The sequence below is a fragment of the Hyalella azteca genome, unplaced genomic scaffold, assembly GCF_000764305.2.
Source record: "Hyalella azteca isolate HAZT.00-mixed unplaced genomic scaffold, Hazt_2.0.2 contig10021, whole genome shotgun sequence".
Taxonomy (NCBI): domain Eukaryota; kingdom Metazoa; phylum Arthropoda; class Malacostraca; order Amphipoda; family Hyalellidae; genus Hyalella; species Hyalella azteca.
The window spans coordinates 400,144-420,723 of record NW_025940074.1 but is presented as its reverse complement, the minus strand read 5'-3'; the positions used below and the strand labels follow the sequence as shown (position 1 = coordinate 420,723).

The following is a 20,580-nucleotide window of genomic DNA, read 5'->3' as shown; positions in this document are numbered from 1 at the left end:
GTATCAATTAAAACTTCATCAAAAATTTAGTGTAAAAAAGGGGGAGGGGGGCGCGCTGCCCCATGTTGCCCTACATAAATTTAGCATAAATTGTTTGTGCAAATTTTGATGACAATAACTGCCCTTTTTCCAATTTGAAGAACCGTACCGGTACCAATGAAAGAATTTAGCATTTTCTACTATAGTTTCTTGCTATTTAAAAAAATTTTCAATAGAAAAGTTATTTGCGTGCTTTGATTCCTTGCAGTGACGATGTCCTCATTACATTCAAACTTAACTACAAAAATGTCAATGCTATTATGGATAGTTATGGAAAAAAACAATACGTATATTGTAATTATTATAATAATACGCGTGCAATTATTTCCACTGTATGTTACATGATCCACTGGTCATTTTTTCAAAGACACGGTTATGTCAGCAGTTGATACCTGTGTACCTAGGATTACGCTTGGAGGAGTCAAAAAGTCCCAGTGGATGAACTGTACAGTTAAAGTTCAGCTAAAGACCAAGAAAGAAGCCTACAAGCGTTATTTACGAACTCGCAGCGATTCTGATTATAACCTGTATGCAAGAGCTCGAAATCAAGCTAAAGAAGTCTGTTGCACTGCAGTGAAAAACTTCGAAAAAAATATTGCTAAAAATGCAAAAAATAATCCGAAAGCCTTCTTTTTTGTACGCTAGTTCGAAGTGCAAGACAAACGACGGTATATCTGACTTGAAAGTAGACCAACGAAAGTTTTCCTCTGATGAGGGCACGGCTAACATTTTTAATCCTGTTCTTCAGCAGTGTGTTTAACAGATGAGGACTTGAACAATATTCCAGATATTGAGGAGCGCCCAGTAGGCTCGAAGTTAACATGCAGGTTTTGAAATACACGAAGAAGAGGTTCTCAAGCGCCTGGTAGCTCTAAATCCCAACAAGTCATGTGGACCAGATGGCTTCCATCCCAGCTTGCTCAAAGAATTAGCAACCGTTCTGGCCGGCCCATTGACAGTATTCTATTGTGTAAAAAAAACCTTGAACGAAGGAACATTGACATTGCCGTCCGATTGGAAAGAAGCTCAAGTAACACCATTGTTCAAAAAGGTGACAAAAGTTGCCCGGTATATATCGCCCTGTCAGTCTGACTAGTAGGGCAACATGGGGCAGCGCGCCCCCCCCCCCTTTTTAAACTAAATTTTTGATGAAGTTTTAATTGATACGAGGGGCTCTTTATTTTATTTAAATGTGCAACTAATGAGGAATGTATGATGTGAATGAGGCGCCTATAGAGTTATTCAATTTTTAATGAAACACTATTTTGTAAAAAGTGTCAAAATGGCCCCATTGCCCTACCCCTGGGGCAAAGGGCCCATGGGCTTGGGGCAAGGCGCCCACACTTGGTCCCTTTACCGCAATTGCATAATTTTCGTTCAAAAATGATAAAACAACACTTTACAGTTAAAAATAAGAAAAAATGTATTAAAAAATGTGACATTCATTCATTCATTAACAACTCAAAAAATCATATCCTTAACATGAAAAAAATACAATTGGCTTAAAAAAATCTATCACTGACGTGAGGAAAAATATTTCATTGACATAAAAATATATATCCTTGACTTGGAAAATATATCCTTGCGATTAAAAATTCGTCCTGACATGAAAAAATATATTCATGACTAGAAAAAATATATAGTTGATCAGAAAAAAACTTCGTTCCAGTTTTGCCCATAATCTAGATATTATGTGCAGTGAATTCGTACCTAATCGTGATTTCAGCTAACACCATAAAAACTCATCAACTCTTGGCTTATTGGTGTTGACTGAAATCAATTTTTGGCAAGGCGAGAGTCAATAACTCGATAAGGGGGTCATAATTACGCATAACTATAAACTAAACCTTCTGCCTTGAGGCGGCAAATCGAAAAATCATGCAATATGGAGTGTGCTTGTTAATTCAAAAGCTAGTCATAGTTTTGAAAAGGTCATTGAGACAAATCTAATGATGTATAACACAAGACTTCCCCATGGGCGCTTTGCCCCGTGACATGCGTGGGCCCGTTGCCCCCACTAGGTATCCTTTCAATTTATATCGTGTCAACATTTTATTTTAAAAGCGAATAGTCTAAACTTGATCTCAAAAGTATCCCTATAGATATTACTTTCAAAATATAATTCACAGTAATTTCAAAAGCTTCATCTACAGTAATCGATAACAGTTTTATTTTGCAGTAAAAAAAACCTTTATCTGGGCTGAAACAGTTATCCACAAATATCTTAATAACGCAAACACTTAGCAAAACGTAAATCCGTACACTTCATCCCAGTGAAACTGTCGACCGGCGGTAGAGAACACGGACCAAAATCTGCCATACTTAGCGAGAAACCCGCTATATGGGCCCATGACCCGCAGTGGGCACGCTGCCCCATGTTACCCTATTGTTTGTAAGGAAATGGAATCTGTGGAGGGATAGGATTATCGATCACTTAACTGTTCACCATCTCCTATCAAATTTTCAAAATGGCTTTATTGCCTATAGATCCTGCACTACGAACTTATTGTCTACGTTGAACGATTGGACTCTCCTTCTGGACGAAAGGGAGCCAGTGGATGCATTGTACCTCGATTTTGCCAGAGCATTTGACAGTGTTCCGCATGAGCGGCTGTTACGTAAAGTGAAGTCTTTGAGAATTGAGGAAAACGTACTCCAATGGATCAGACTTTCTAGTAGGTAGACGATAACGTGTCAGTATTAACGGAACCGTGCCAGACTGGGCATCAGTGCGCAGCGGCGTGCCACAAGAAAGCGTTCTTGGGCCTATTTTGTTCGTTGCTTTTATAAATGATCAGCCGGAAGTAGTGTCCAGCGTGTGCTCCATGTATGCCGACGACACAAAAGTTTATAATACGATGAAAGATGCGTCAAATAAAGCGCAATTGCAATATGATCTTGGCAGTTTAGTTAACTGGGCTGATACGTGGCAGCTGCGGTTCAATGCTGACAAGTTTACAGTACTTCACCTCGGGAAGAACAATGAACAGCACGATTACAGTATGAGAAGACATGGTTACAAAGAGAAAAAGTAATGATTGAAAAGTCTAGTGTGTGTAACCGGAAACACCGCCGCGAAGTTGAAATATTTATGGGTAGCATGCCGACTTGGTGTAGACTTTTGTACTGATCCTAAACACAAGGGCTAAAGCGTCGCTCTTTTGTCCGGCTCTAAATTCCCTTGCGTTGGAGAGAGGAGGAATGAACACAACGAACTTTTCGTAGTATACTGGCAATTTTTAGGCAAATTACAAGTTTCTTCATACGAGGTGCACAATTTATCATTCGTTTTAGTCCAAAAGATCACGGAAAAAGGCTTGAAACTTCAGGAGTACAAACAGCCGAGAAACCACACAGCATGAGCCCTAATACACAGTGAGAATAACAAAATGGATAGCAAATGATACGGGAACTAGCCGGACCGAAATGCTAACAACCTGCCGCAGAGACTAGGGGTTCTAGCCCTAATGCACCGCAAGAATCACACAAACGGACAGCAAATGGTAGAGGAACTAGCCTCACCGAGATAACAATCAGCCGCAGAGACTAGGGGTTCTAGCCCTAATGCACCGCAACGAATCAATAAAACGGACTACAAATGGTACGGAAACTAGCCGCACCGAGATTCCAAAGACTAGCCGCAGAGACTAGGGGTTCTAGCTCTAATACACTGCAACGAAGAAAAACGGACAGCAAATGGTACGGAAACTAACCGCGCCGAGATGCCAACAACGAACCTCAGAGACTACGGGTTCTAGCCCCTAATCCCCTAATACACTGCCAAATCACAAAAACGGACAGCAAATGGTACGGGAACTAACCGCACTGAGATGCCGACAACGAACCGCAGAGACTAGGGGTTTTAGCCCTAATACACTGCTAAATCACAAAAAACGGACAGCAAATGGTACGGGTACTAACCGCACCGAGATGCCGACAACGAACCGCAGAGACTAGGGGTTCTAGCCCTAATGCACAGCAAAATTCCCATTACTCTCGAGCGTGGAAGGTGTTAACTTCCACGACACAAGAGGCAAGAACGGTACCACAGAAGCTGTTCCAGGACGTTGTCATATATACTCGAGTGCAGAGGTTATAAGCCCCAACAACACGAGAAGTACTCGGCACGAGAACTGCCAGGTCGTGATGTCATTAGTGACCCTTACGTCACCTTCTGTGATGTCACTATTCGCGGGTCACCGAGTATATTAGTTGGTGAGCCGACTGCCAGTCAGTCTTTTAGTCTTAGAAGAGTCTTAGGCAGACAGCCTTCAGCTGCAGTCATGCAGTTAACTCTAGACGCGCTAACACCGTCCCGGCACTCATACCAACACGCAGTGTCGTAAAACTCTATCTACTGTATCCTGTAACGTCTACCTAATGTATCCTGTAAACCTCGAATATTTACGCTTAGATACACGACTTGTTATTATCCTTCCCTGGCCAATGAATATTTAATATGTTATTCGGATATTAATCAAACGAACCAAAACCCCTCAGGTTTTTCTACTATTGATTAGTAGATCAGACAGATACTCCAGATCTGACAGTGGCGCCCGAGTGCGTAATAAATTAAAATTGGCAGGGAAGTGAACTGAAGTGAAGTGCAGCGAAAATGTCTTCTTCTGAAAGTGTATCAAGAGCTGATAGGGAAGAAAGGAGAACATTATCTAATAGAAGATACACCAGCGCATGCTATAGAAGTCAAGTGAACTACAATGTTCCAGTGCTGGAAATGAGAGGAAGAACAGAGAACAAATATCACGAAAAGCTACATCAAGTATCAGCCGCGGCGACTTCATGTATCAGCAGCGGCGACTTCCTGATTGTACTTTTCAAGAGATCAAAACGACTTAATCCCAGAATCCTGGTAGAGGCGTCGAACAACATTGCAGAGAAGCTAGAACATCACATCAATGAGCGAAGCAACATCAACAGCACGAGTTGCTGCACGATGATAAGGCAAAGGCAAGGTCGTCATTTGTAACCGATAATTAAGTTAAGCCTATGCCATTCAGCGCCAGTTTCTTAAAGCTTATAGTAAAATATTAAGGTAAACTGCCTAATTTCCACTCTACCTTCAAGAAAATGTGTAAATAGTACTCAAACTTCGGCGAAAAATAACGCCCGCTGCTAATTGCTAAGTTACGGCTCAAAATTTTTTGCGTATTCAGTGACCACAATACGACCCGCAAAATCTATCATTAAAATCTACCTTTATGAAATCCAGGCCAATGAGTTCTATTTTTGAATGTCGCCCGTGCGGCGACGCCACGAATTAATGAAAGAATAGGGCAAAGGAGAACCGTCAAAGTGGTAAGACGTATGGTGTGTTTCGTTGCGTGAAATAATTTCATATAAGGATATCGTGAGTATAAATCATTGTAAATAGTATTAAAAATTTATTTTTTGGAAAATAAGATTATTTGTTTAACTTCATAAGAAATACGCGGGGTAGGATAAGAACATGGATTCTAATTCATCGGGTCTTATGTAGTTAGCAGACGTATTTGATAGTGAAGTGGCCGAAGGACTGAATCTGAAGGGAACTCAAGTGGGAGACATGATTAAGGAGCAGGAGCACTGTAGATGTCTGTAGGAGTTGGCACTGGTAAATCAATACAATCAGATGTAGATATGCTTGGAGTTGGAGCCTCAGTTGGAGGAGAGTTAGTTTTCAGTTATGAGGGAAATAAATGCAAGCTTATTGCCAGTGCCAGACTGCCAGTCATAGCCAGATTGAGTTTTGAGTCTTCCGTTGAGATGGAAAGTTTTGACTCTTCAGCTCAAAGACCTGATTTGTTGGATAGTGAGACTTGAGAGCCCATTGAGCCGTGAGGGACATGGGGGACAACCCCACATCCTCAATAAACAACAACATAGTGAGAGCCCAATGTGGCCATTGTCAAGCAGATCTGTGACAAGTTCAAGTTGGGCAAACGAGTGACGAGACTATCTTTGAAGTTTGAAGCTCAGCCTCAGGCTCTCAGCTGCCAGCTGGCAGTGTGGAATTCCAGAGGGGTAATATATTAACTGGTGAACATAGCAAAACGGAAAGCATGACCTAAAAATCTGGAATGGCCAGCACACCTCCACTTTCAGTCCATCATCATCACTGACAAGTGACAAGTTTCTGCAAGCTGCCACAGTTGTTTCATTGGAAAAAACAGAGCTTAGCTACATCAGTGGTTCCCAAACTTCTTCAGGCTGGCGCCCTCTTTGGCTCCCTAGTGAATTTCTAGCGCCCCCGGGCCCCCACAGACATACGCCTCTTTCTTGAAGTTTAGTACGCTGCAATTTTAAAAGAGAAAGGTTAAACACAAATGTGTATTTCAAAAATAGAACCCCATTTAGTGAACCAATATGTTTTTCAGCCGTTTTAACTGTTTCAGCAATAGAAACGTAGGACGTCTCGGGCGAATTTACGGCCGGACTTGTGGCCGGTCTCACAAACAATCTCCAAAATTCAATTGTCAAGTAGTATCTCCCAAACTAATGAACAAAGGCTAAAGAAGCTCTATGAAACTTGGAACATGTATTCATCACTCATCAGAACCTAACAGTGTTATTACGCTTGTAATTTTTTTTAAATGTCACTTTCATTCGTGAGTTTTGTGTATGTTGCGAAACAGGCCAAAATTCACAGTAATTGAAGAATTTCTTCCAAATTATTGAACAGATTGGAATGAAATTTTGAATATACATTTCTAACTACCAAACGGTGATTTTTAGCTCATAAATTTCTTTTTATTTTACCTTCGTCTATGAGTTTTTTTCCATTTCACCGTCATTCTTGATTTCACACTTCCTTATATTAGACCCAAATCGCCTGGTAATTTATCACTTTAATTTGCGGCGATCAAGAAATTTCTTCCAAACTACAGAACAAATTGCAATGAAACTTCGTATATAAATACCTGACCTCTCAACGGTGATGTTTAGCTCGTGACAATATTTTTTATTTTGCTTTCGTTCGCGAGTTGTACAGATATTGGAGGAACGACCGGCTTTTCTACCAGCCGGTTTAACCAAGAGCCATATAAAGCCGTATAACTGGCAAACAAAGGTTTGGCAGTTTGGAAAAAATTTCTTGATTATTGCAAATTTAAACACATATTGCTGTTTGAATCACGAATAAAGGAGAAATAAAAAAAATTTGCGAACGAAGGCGCAATCAAAAAATTTTTCACAAGCTAAACATTACCGTTAAGCAGTTAGGACTGCAAATTCAAAATTTCGTTTGAATCTGTTCAGCAGTTTGGAAGAAATTACTTGATCAGTTTGAATTTTAGCCCATATTGCCATACATATAATCAAATGGGGTAAGAAAGGATCGCAGCCTTCATGGGGTAAGAAAGGACCAGCCCATGGTGTGCATTCTAATTGCACTGAATTCAATTTGACAAAAAAAATATGTTAGAACAATCATTGCCTGTCATTTCAGTGTTTGTGGCAACCTTCTTCTGCAAATTATTAATTTCTGGCTAATTTTTAAAGAAAACCTATGTAAAGAAGGGTCGCAAAATAGTTAACCCTGTTTGGGTAATAAGCTCTGTTTAATGACAAAAAATGTTTTGGCCAGGTTCGTGGATGTAGGCAGGTAACCTCAAGTAATAGGCAACTTTTTAGACATACTAGGCATTCCTACCTGCTACCATCACTACCTGAAATGTATTCTAAAATGGGGTAAAAAAGGACCAGACATGGGGTAAGATGGGACCAATAAATGATCCTGTTTTACCACACAAGTGTTCCAATCTTACCCCACAAACAGTCCTGTCTTACCCCACAAATGGTCCTCTAATACCCTACAGTTTTTCAAAAATAGTTTTTAAATTAATATATTATTGTGTAGTAGCATAGCATAGCGATCTCGGCATCAGATGTTAGGCTTCCACAGCCTGTTGCCGATTCTGTTGTGCCTGGTACTCGTTTCTTGGTCCATAATGACTGCTGATCCTTTGATCAGCTCTAATAAAGGTGGGAAGCTCGTCTACACTGTAGACAAGGTCCCGCATTCACTACATGGAGTACATGGAGTATTTGTGTACATGGAGTATTTTGGTCAAAATTTTTATCTTTTGCTCAAACTTCATTATAACTTGTTAGCTTTTTTAATTAGAGAAATTTAGTGCACTATTTTAAATTGCTTCAAAGGGAAATAGAAAATAGGGATGTCTATTCCCATTAGTGAACTGCAGAACTATGTGCAAGATTGGCTGGGGGAAAAATCACTGTGTGAATCATGAAAAATAATTATGACCACAACTCTATGAGAGGGCATGAGCTATGTTTGAAGAAGTGCACCACAAATGCCAGTTAGCGAGAAAACACATGACATCTGACACTTAAGTTATTATCCTTTTTTTTATTAACAATTTGATAAATTTTTCAGACAATGACACTAATGGAATATACATGAAGCATTTAGCAGTGCCTACAATGAACCAAAGCCAACCCACTATTACTATGCTTAACAAAGTTTTCTCGTGACAAAAACTTCAATGTGACTGATATTAGAGTTGACTTCCCGCAACACAAAACAGTAACAAGGGTTGTTTAATCAAATAATGTGTTTCTAGATGGATAATATTGAATATCAGATTTGTACTTTTGTTAAAAACCTTGTAACATGAGAATTACCAGTTGGTCCTTTCTTACCCCAGCCTGGTCCCATCTTACCCCATTGGGCTCACTTTTTTTAATCTGTACAGAAAACTACGTTAGATGCAAAACGTCTGAGTTGTAGCTTAGAAGCCCATTGCATAACTACACCTTAGGATAGGTTTAGGGTTTTTTAGTTATTCATGGTAAAGATGCTACAGGCTTGTTAGTGATTTCGGTCCTGTCTTACCCCATCTGACTATAACTATGACAAAAACAAACAATAGCAAATTTTAAGCAATTTTCACAAGCTAAACATTATTGTTTGGTCCTAATGAATACATTTACTAAGTTTCATTGAGTTGAGTTCATTAGTTTGAGAGATATTCCTTGATCATTTAATTTGAAAATTGGGCGTGAGACCGGCCACGAGTCCGGCCGTTAATTTGTCCGAGACATAAATCCAGAAGAGGTTTAAAAAAACATCTGGGTGACAAAACCATCGCTGGGAGTCATGATGTGCTGCACGTGTTGTGTACAAATCATCAAACAAACATTCGAACTTCTGACTTCAACTTCGGACTACCGCCTCTCTATTGCCCCCCAAACGCTCTCTTCTTCCTTACCACCCCCCAAAATCTTTCCACCGCCCCTAGGGGGGGGGGGGGTATTGCCCACTTTGAGAACCACTGGCTTACATCATCACAGTAACAAGGATCCAATCAACGCTTGAACGAGTCTAACGTCACAGTCACATGAATCCAATCATCGCTAGAACGTGTGCAACGCCAGTCACAGGAATCCAATTACCATCAGAACGTGTGCAACGTCACAGTCACTGGAATCCAATCAGCGTTAGAAAGCTAGAATGGACCGCCCCAAATGCACACATTGTTAACGCACTAATGCTAATTTAATGTGTAATGCTACACTTCTTATTTCAAGCACCTAATACAATAATGTAGTTATGTCACTATTGATGAAAATTGCAAAGAATAACATCTTCACTTTGTACATTCACTCACAAATACATGAAAAACTGCCTATGATTTCATTGACAAATAAAAAACTGATCACTGATGAAATCAGCTGAGTCATGAAAACTACTCGCGATCAGGATTCAGGAATACCATCTGTACTGAAACAATAACAAAGGTGACATGTGACAGAGATACCAACAATATGATATCAATATACTCTGTGAAGAAATGAAATATTTGAATTCTTCTGTATTGTAAATTTTTAGTAACTGACATTCAACAGAATGGTTTAATAATGGTCATAAATGTTATACATGCATTGCATGTAGTATCAATCCTATGTAATGAAGCTGGCGGGAAAGCTTTTGGCTCAGCCTGGTTAGTTGACTTCGTTCTCATTATGCAACCGGAACAAGTGGATGTGGTAACTATGATGAAGATGAAGCTCCCACCCACGCTGACCAGTGGACACTTCAGTTTTATACTCCTTAGGTTTTATTCATACACTTCAACACTACTATTGAGTGAAAACTTTACGTGATATATTGTGAGCTGCCTAAAGTTCTAATAATGTATAAATTATGAGGTTCACATAATCTAAAGGTTTGAATGCTAAATTTTCCAAATACGCTACCGGTAGTCTAGTCAGTCAACTAAGTCAAGTGTCATGTCGATGTCGTTGTTGTGCATTGCCTATTCTTCGATAAGTTTCTCCGATTGCCGATGAGTTTATCCTCATTTTGAAAGCTGATGTAATGAATAAGTGCAATAAATGTTTTTTATATTTAATTTGCAACCATTATGTCAATTGTCAAGAGTAAATAGTATAAGCAATATTTAGTTCTTGCCGATGAGCTGTTAGTTTACTTTGAGTAAGGACTAAGGAGAGTGGAGAAAGTGAGAGACTCTTAGTCTTTATTGCCATTCATTACTCACTAATGGCAGTCATTATTTAATTCAAGCGTTCATGTTTAGCTTTGTTTACCATATTTGCTAAAGATGATTGCTTAAAATGAAAGAAAACACAACTTATAGGACTAGTTTTAACATGTTGATGGAATAGGAGTCTGCAACTGCATAGAGTTGGACTAGAAGTTGACTTCATAAGGACGCGCCGTACGGCGCAAAAATGTTAAACTGTTTAACTAATATGATACAAAGGCATAGATTGCATGCAATTGTGTCTGCATTCGTTTGAGCTGGTTGGGAGTTGGACGCTAGTGTATCTTCGAAATCAGCTTCAGGTATGATTTTCAGAAATAATGTAAACAATTAAAAGAGTAAATTAATTATGACTGTAGAAGAAAATAATTTTGTGTGCTCTAAATCAACTGGTCAAACTCTGAAGAACTAATACATCAAGTGCTCTTAATCAACTCGTACATAGGCGACTTTTGCATTCGAGTATACCGGCAAGATCTAATGGAACTTTTTTCAGAATCAAGAGTACATCCTTTACCTTCTGCAACGATGTGAGGCCTCCTCAAGATCTCCTTGGCTCACCGGAGAGTGACGCGTCTCTACTCACGACCTCACAAATGTTCATGCCAGGTGCAATGCTTATGCAGCCTTCCCAAGATATCCCTTGCTCATCGGTGACTGTGAGTGATGAGTCTCTACTGGTGTCAGTAGCAACCTTGTAACTTCTACCAAGCACAACGTGTGCTCTTCTTACAGTAGATTCCTCTTGCTTATCCGTGAGTGACGCGCACAATTAACATTCTTGGGATCTTCTCTGTGTTGCCTGACGTAACGTTCATACCGATTGCCAAGGCCGATTTCTAATGACCCGCAAACCTGTTTCTAGTTGCCTGGAACGTTTTTTTTTTTTCAAGGCAGAACGCTTTTTTTAGTGAGCCTCTAATCTTAGATTTCCGCTCTGAGTAGGGTAAACGCGGTATATTCCGACACATTAAGGACGTAGCAAAAAATGAATGGCTATGAAAAAATTGCCATATCCACAACTCAAGTTCTGTTTGCTTTACATCACCCTCAAAACACCACACTACGCGCCAGCAACAATGAAATGTCACAAAATGTTGCCATATTTATGTAAAAGCCTTTAGAATGCAAACCTACCAATTCCATATATTCTGACGTGTGTGACTAAATTCGGCATTTTGTGAGACTAATTCCGGCCGTGCTTCAAACCAGTGTGGAATTCCTGAGGGGTAATAAACATAGCAATTTAGAAAGCATGACCTTAAAATCTGGAAAGCCCAGCATACCTAGGGTAAACGCGGTATATTCCGACACTTTAAGGATGTAGCAAAAAATGAATGGCTATAAAAAATACACCGTACACGCAACTCGAGTTCTGTTTGCTTTACGTCACTCTCAAAACACCGCACTACGGGCCAGCAACAATGAAACGTCACAAAATTATGCCATATTTATTTAAAAGCCTTTAGAATGCAAACCTACCAAATCCATATATTCTGACACTGTGTTGGACTAAATTTGGCATTTTGTGAGATTAATTCTGGCCGAGCTTCAAACTCTAATAATTTGTAATGCTGACACTCTAGTGTTCAAATTCCCATCGCTGTGTGAGCTGTATTGGAATACAACACAGCTTGTAATTAGAACACTATTGAATATTGAACACTACTTAATTAGGCTTTTAATTAAGAGCTATTAAGCTTTTAATTAAGAAAATTTTAATTTTTGCACACATCTCGGAATGAGCTGTGTGTGTCTAATTCCAAGCTGTGTCGGAATTAGTTTTTATGTGTCTAAAACCATCTCTTGACTTGATCATCTATTAATTTATTTACCACTTGAAATTGGCAAATACAAGTATACTTAAAGGATTCCTAATATATTCACAGACTTATTTAGGAGTCTCAAACAATAATATTCTTTCTACACAAACAGTTAATCACTATTTGGTAGAGCAAGGTCAACTATCAACTTTGACACATTTTTCGATGTTCTCACTGGGTGACTTGCACTGTCTCTCTTTGGATCTCAACATTTTCCCGCCAGATGGCCCAGACCTAGTGTTTTGGCAGTAGTATGGTGCGCAATAGTATGACGTCACTATTTCAACCATCAATGAATGCGTGGAACTAAGACAAAGCTTAATATAAAGGAAAAAAGTCGTGTTGGAATTACCCATGATGTTGGAATATACTGCGTTTACCCTAAGGTCAATCTGGTCAAACTATCTTATCTTTGTTGGATAAAAAAATTAAATTGGATTTTTGTTCCACTTACTAATTAAGAATTACAATTTATAATAGCCAAAATTTGAAAATGAAATTTTAGGATGTGCCATTACGTACCAGTTATTTTTTGTATTTTTTAAAATTTTCTATAGATTGAGTCATCAATCCTAGTAAAAAATGAGAAAATTGCCATATTTTTACCTCAAACCTGCATTTCTTGGGTCTGTAGCTTGCAGTTCTGATAGCTGTGAGTGTATATTTGAGCACCCAAGCATAGGCGCTCAGAGCCACTGGAACTACGTGCTGTATCATGCAGTTCTGATGGTTGTGAGAGTGTATATATGAGCACGCAAGCAAACATGCTCAGAACCACTGGAACTATGTGCTGTAGTGCGCAGTTCTGATTGCCAAGAGTGTACATTTGAGTGCTTACCTTGAGTGAGCCTCATGGCACTGACGATGGATAACAAAGCTTGTTATGAATCTTTTCAAATAAATAGACTACATCATTAGTCGAGCCACCTGAACTACACGCCATAGCATGTACCAAATCCAAAGCCAGGTCACCAAACCCAATCCAACCAAACCCAAACCAAGCCAACCCAATTTAACCTCACTCCATTCATTCCATCCAAATTCAACCCAACCTAACTGAACCCAACCCAATGCAACCAAACCCAACCCAATGTAACTGAACCCAATGTAACTGAGCCCAATTCAACCCAAACCATTTCAACCAAGCCCAACCCAATACAATCTTAAGCAATTCATCCCAAGCAATTACAACCCAACTCAATTGAAGCCAATTCAAATCAGCCCAATCCTTCCCAATGCTACCCAACTCAATCCTTCCCAATGCAACCCAACCCAAATCATCCTAACTAAATTTAACCCAACCCAATCTAATCAAAATCAATTCAACCCAAATCAAATCATTCCAGCCCAATTCAGGCCAACCTAATTCAGTAAAACTGAATAGACTGAATTAGAATATATTAGAATGCATCAAGGGTTACGTGATTGCACTAGATTTCATTAAAATGTATTAGAATGCATTTAATTGAATTAGGGTACATTGGATTGAATTAGAATGCATTAGGTTACATTAGATTGCTTTAGAATGCAATAGATTGTGTTAGAATGCAATAGATAGCGTTACATCACTTTAGAATGCAATAGATCGTGTTACATCACTTTAGAATGCAATAGATTGCGTTACATCACTTAAGAATGCAATAGATCATGTTAGTACGCAATAGTTGTGTTACATTGCATTAAAACGCAATAGATCACATTAGAACGCAAGAGATTGCATTAGAATGAAAAAGATTGTGTTAGAATGCAATAGATTGCCTTGTGCGCACCTGACCTATGCACATTAGGTGGGCCAGGCGTATGCACATTATGATTGTATGCACATTATGATTGTATGCACATTATGATTGTATGCACAATGCATTGGACGCACCAGACATATGCTCATTGCATCGGGTGACAGATACAATCAATCAAACAAGCTGAAGAGCCATAGCATCATGAATGCCCAAGCCATAGTTTATAATTGGCCATGGACGCCAATGTAAGGTCAAGGTGGCTGATGGAGAGCTTGAAAAGACACCAATATCTTGAGCTGAAATGCCCTACTTTACAGCTTAGCTCCTGACCAGTGAAATGGACATGACTAATACTTAACATGTTGACTCCGAAGTGGTACATATGCGTACCACAAAATGCATTTCTCCAGGACGTAGTGGTACATAATTCAGGTTGCCTAAAATCGGCCAAATCCAAGAACAAAAATGGCCAAAAAGGCCAATAACTTCAATATATACTAGTTTATTTGTAGGTTCCGCTATAAAAATTCCTTTTATTTTCTTTTTGCAGTATTTAAAATTTAATTAGGAAGTACCCCTATCATGAATTTTAGCCGGACAATGCAATTGAGAAAAACTAAATCACGGAATTTGTCTGGAAAAAATGACCATCTGACAACTCTGTTTAAAAACAGTACAAAAAATGAAATAATAGTACAAGATGAAGCAATCGTAGTCAACATGTTAATAACAATACACCTTTAATAACAATACAATACGTTAATAACAATAATTAACAATACGTTAATTAACAATTAATTAACAATTAATTAATTAAAATTAATTAACAATACATTAATAACAATACACCTTTACACTAAATAACAATACACCTTGCTGTAGTCGTAGTCCTTTTAGGACTACAAATTAAGTTGATAGGGCATTATTGCAGAGTGTGATTAGACCAGTGATTCCCAAAGTGGGCAATATTGTGCCCCTGGGGGCAGTGGAAAGATCTGGGGGGGGGGTGAGGAAGAAAGGGACAGTTGGGAGGTGGCAGTCTGTGAAGTCAAAGTATGAAGTTTGTACATTTGTCTGACGAGAGATATTGTAGGCGGAGAGGTTTCAACCATATCTGACTCTGCTCGACATTTCATCTCTGGTTTGGTTTAGCCATGGGGTGAAGGAAAATGAAACACGGAGCGTGATTGACAAGAAAATATAAACACAAAAGAAATGAAGCATACAATCGTAAACAATAGAAAAGAAAAAGTGGGGTGCATAAGTGACAGACTTTCAAGTGTCTTGCCCAAACCAAGAACCCTGAAATAACGCAAAAAAATTAGCTTGTTTAAAAAGGGTAAATTGAAGAACCTTGGAAAAACCTTCATTAGCGCAATCATTATAAACAAATATACTCATTAACTGATGGACTAGCATTAAAATGCAAAGCAAGATTAAATAACATTATCAAAACAATTCAAGTACCAAAACTGTTAATCGATCAAGCAAGTGGTATATAATATTATATATCCATCAGACTGAGGCTAATCAGATGAAGCTCTGATGTTCATCAGCCAAACTAATGTTTGTTGCAACCCAATCATCATTAACTCAAACGAGTGGTGACAGGAGGACTCACCAGGTCAACCACTGTCCAAAGCTTCAGAAATGCTAGTCGGCCATTAGAACAACAAAACATTGCAAATTCTCTAACTGTAAAAACACCAGGGAGAAAAAGACAAAACATGGGTTATTGCATAACGAAAACACAAAAATAAGTGCAAATAAATTGATAAGTTATGACTGAGATAGGGCTAGCTGAAGCCTAAAGGAAATGCACAAATCTGTATTGGCTGAACCAGCAGCATTAAAACACCAGTTAAAAAGATTCACTCTACTACTTAATTATATCTCTATTGAATGCTAAAGCTTAAAAAGAGTATCACTTCCTTATAACTAAACTTGGACTACTAGCAAGTGATAAACACCATAATGAGGGCCAGCACCTACAATATGGTAATATCATGTCAATAATAGAAAAACAAGTAAAAAAACACAAAAAAAGTCATTTATTCTACGTCTACAAAGGAAGAGGAGGACTTCAGAGTACTGTTAGTAATGGATAAGTACACTTTCCATGCTTCAAACATTTTAAAATTGAGTTTTATTTCAAGTGTCCTGGATTACCCTGTTTCCAGGGGTAATTTGGGATGCTGTTATTTTGCATGTGGCACCTTCCAAATAGCATATGAATTTTTTTGGAGATGCCATTTGATAACCCTTGCAAAGAGCTTTAAAATGAGCCCAAACTCATTTATAAAATGTTTCATGGTAAGAAGTTATTAACAAAAAATGCTTAAACCATCCCTTATTACTCCATTTGATGGTAGATTGCACTAGAAAGCATTAAAACACATTAGAACATTAGGTTTGAAACAGATGATGGTTGGTGCAGATACAAGGTTTTTCAGTAGCTGCAGCAGGTACCTTATGCAGATGTATGCGGGAGTGTATGCTAATTACATGATTTTAGCTCCCTTTTTTGCCAGGGTGTACTCCAGTGCAAGAGCCTGGTGTACGCTGGATTAATCCACAGAAAACTACACCATCCTGGATTTTGGCTTTTTTGTTTTGTTTATGTACCTAATTCTAGAAAATTGGGCAGAAGCAACCCGTGAATGAGACAAAAATGCCTGCGCTTATGGTCAATTTCACTTGTTCCTATACCTTTTCCTAATTTATTTCATTTCAAAATGATGCATTTTTGCCTACAGTTTCTTTTTAAATGAAGGTTTTCACCCGTGTCTTTGGAAAAATCTACTGATATTTTGCAGATTGAATTCAAAGGTAGCTTCTGTGCAATTTTACAGAATGGTTTCAAGCTATGACTTGAGCAGGATGTGATGATTTTTACTGTATAATAAAGTAGTAAAATGAACACAGCTCCTGACCCAATTGTGGGCAGGCTATGCATACCAGTTCATCCTATTAATTTTGGCTCTTGCTTACATATAAATGTGGTCCCAGCCCCAGGCCTTTATGTATGAAGAGCATTGACAACTTTATTTATCCATAGACAAAAGGTTCAGAAGTAATAATCTCAGTCCTAATTTAATTATTAATATTTTACCTGTCATTTAAAGCCATGAAACAAGTCAAGACCATAAAAGCTATTGATAGTTTCATACTATCAGCAATTTCTTGACCCTCTTCAATTATTTTGATACAAGAAACAATCTGATTTCAGTAGAAGGAGGATTTTTTTCAATTATTTTCAATTATATTATAATGAAGGTGCATATTAAATTTTTTATGTCATTTTTTAAGTATTCATAACCTTGGAATTTATTAAATTATAAAATAATTTTCTCTATTTTCTAGAAAAATTCAACATGAGAGGCCCAATTAGAGTTCCTACTAAGGATGTCTCTCCCTTCCTTAAAAAAATGAGAGCTGTTCTTCTGGGTGTAAGTAAACAAAGTGTCTAGTGAAGACATTAAGTGTATAAGGTATTACAGGTATATATCCTATCAAATAGGTATATAGCGTTTGAAAAATGGCTTCTTCTCATCATCATTTTTGGTATCATTAAGCACAAAATACACAAATTCTAAACAATTATCTTGGATACTTTTTTTATGCTGATCCTGCCTGAATTTGTATTAATAATCTGATAATTGTTGATCATTCACTGTTCTGGAAAACGTGACTATTTTCATCATTATATACATATAATAAACACAGTTAGGCTAATTTTATAGACTAGAATGAATTTTGCGTTTACAAGTTCCTCGTGTGCAGCGTGACCCAGTGCTGAACAACCGGTGGCCAGTGCAGCAATCTGCTCATGACCAGCCCCCACCTAACCTCCCTGCTGGCTGCAGTCATAAGCTCCACTCCAACTACTATTACACTAGGTAACAATAAAAATTTATTGATTATACATGTGAATGTATAGTTTTTCATCTGATTTCATTTATTGGGAATGTTTCCCATGCGTATTGTATGTAAGGGTATCGATGAGGCTGAATGGCATCAATCGAATTGGCAGGTAATAATGGACGAGTTAAACAGTAATTTTATGGGATAAAAACTGATAGACAAAAATGGACACTTGACTTTATACTTAAAGCAATGTCGAAGATATTGGAGGAGTGTAGATAGCCGACGGCCGAGTCACAGACGACGGACGGTAGAGTTATAAACTAATAGACGACTGACGGTAGAGTTACAGACGACTGACGGTAGAGTTACAGACGACTGACGGTAGAGTTACAGACGACTGACGGTAGAGTCACAGACGACTGCCTAGAGTTACAAACGACTGATGGTAGATGTACAGACGACTGACGGTAGAAGCACAGATGACTGACGTCTTGTAGGCCCAATGATAACACTGCCTGGGGAGTCTTGCCCTTAACTCGAGTGTACCAGATAGTCTCCCCAACCGGAACTGGAATAGACACAAGAGAGATCAGCATGGCCCCTTAAATGTTCAAAGTTACAGAACATAACGATCACATGTCAGATAAGTGAAGATTATTCATAAAGAGCACCCATAAAGTTACTAACCTATGGCGCTGGCGGCCAGAGCAAGAGTGGCTGATGGCGGGATTATGACTGCGGATGCAAATATTACCCTAGGGTTAACTAAAGATGGCTTAATCCTTACATTGTAGTTCTGATTGCCCATCCTGGTAGTGGCGACTTGGTGAGGTATGGGGTATGGATCAGATGTTGAAGGCACTAAGGCCATAGGTAACTTGGTCCATCACTGGCTCACTGACCCACCAGAAACCTTTTATTACATCTCATAACATCCTGATCAGGCCAGGTACTCATTTATCAGCAAGAATTGTATGAATAGTTATGTTGGCTGTGAGCTGAACTTACTGAAAAAAACATTCCTGAATGGGACTCGAACCTGGGTTGCTTAGATAAATGATTTTAACTTTGTTGAGGATAATTTGTAAATTTTCAACAAGTTTCCCAACAATGATGTTAATCAGGGATGGGCGAAGACTGGTAAATCCTGATGAAGTTGTGGCCATCAACACAACCCAAAGCTCAGTGACCAAGCTTCTTGGCGAAGAAGTCCCTCAAATTCAAGAAGGGTGAGTTATGTTCTTCAATTTCAACTGTTGTGGCTGGTTTGTAGCTATTTGCCATCGAATTTCTAACATTTTTCCTCAAGGGAAGCTGGGAAAGAAGGTTTTTCAAGGGATTCTGGCTGATCTTATTTTTGGAACATTATAGTAAAACTTTTTCCTTCAAAGCATAAGTAAAGTCTGAAATAAAAGAATAATGGGAGTATAGTTTTTCTTGAAATGATCAAAATAAACACTTGAGAATTGCCTTTTTCTTTTGTCTGCAGAGAAGTGAAGTCTGTGACTGTCACCCAGAAGAAGCCCAAAATTCCTGGCGTTCCATACAATCCACCGTACACCCTCAACGTCTAAAGATGTAATTTGCTGCTCCAAATTCGAAATGCATGTCAATTGATAACTGTATTGCATTCAAACTCTTTTCTCATTGCATTCAAAGTGTTTGCTCATTGCAAATTCTTAGAACAAGTTTTCAGTGATGAAGCATCGTCTGCACATACTTCCTTCTTTGGCATGAATAACAACGTAAATAATACAGAAGGTATTAATACAAAGAGTATCTTTAAAGCGAATGTCGGTTTCAAATGAACTTTGTGTGTGAACATGAGAGTTCATCGGCCAGCTGATGCTGATATTTTAACCTTATAGAAGAGTAGCTTGCTGTATTCAGAGTGTCTATTAAGTTATTGCGCGATTTTTGTACAGAATTATATAATAGAGCTGCTCTGGCGATTGTTTCCTTCTACGGTAACAATTCAAACAAGCTAGGAAGTCCTTATAGAAGTGGCCATTGTGTTAGACTTTGTACTTGTGTCACGAGCCACACACTGTCTATTGCAGCCAATGTAGATAACTATATACTTTGAAATTAAATATGATTTTCTTTTCCTGTCCTTAATGTCGACTCATTTTTTTTTCCAATTTTCATTTTGCTATGTTGAACCAGAATGGCGAATTTATTTCACTGCATAGCAGGTTAAGGAGGATCTGGATGCTCACTGCTGCATATGCACATGTCAGCTGTGTGTTCATCAATTTAATAGATATTGAAATATTAGCTCTCGTGCAGTCCTGAAGCCTCTCCCAAAATGTCGGAGCATTACGAGTTCACACTGATTTGTGCACTGTCAGCGGTGCAGCTGAGATCCAGAGGGAGTGGCAACCCTCGCCACCTGAGCCTTTCCTAATTTTGTGTACTAATCTACCAACACTTTTTCTGAATTGAAGCTTGAATGCAATCATTAAATATCACTGCATTTTTACGACGTGGTAAGCGAGAAGGCAACTGATCCTTTGCGAAAATAATTTAGTGTCATTCATAAAAGTGCTAATAGCATTAATATGAATGGTAAGCAGGTTAATGCAC

The 20,580-nt window shown here is 38.6% G+C and overlaps 1 protein-coding gene across 3 annotated transcripts; it reads left to right on the top strand.

Moving 5' to 3' along the window:
- The first annotated feature begins 5,031 nt into the window (after positions 1-5,031).
- Positions 5,032-20,087, top strand: LOC108674347 (NADH dehydrogenase [ubiquinone] 1 alpha subcomplex subunit 7). 3 transcript variants are annotated; one of them, XM_018162292.2, is made up of 5 exons: positions 5,032-5,355; positions 17,491-17,576; positions 17,911-18,026; positions 19,119-19,223; positions 19,484-20,087. In XM_018162292.2, the coding sequence occupies exons 2-5, from the start codon at positions 17,502-17,504 to the stop codon at positions 19,566-19,568; spliced, it is 381 nt and encodes a 126-aa protein (XP_018017781.1). In that variant the 5' UTR covers positions 5,032-5,355; positions 17,491-17,501; the 3' UTR covers positions 19,569-20,087. The 3 variants fall into 3 exon arrangements, with proteins under 3 accessions (XP_018017781.1, XP_018017788.1, XP_047738212.1); XM_018162299.2 differs by having other exon boundaries at positions 5,343-5,407; XM_047882256.1 differs by lacking the exon at positions 5,032-5,355 and adding an exon at positions 11,204-11,224.
- Positions 20,088-20,580: the final 493 nt, after the last annotated feature.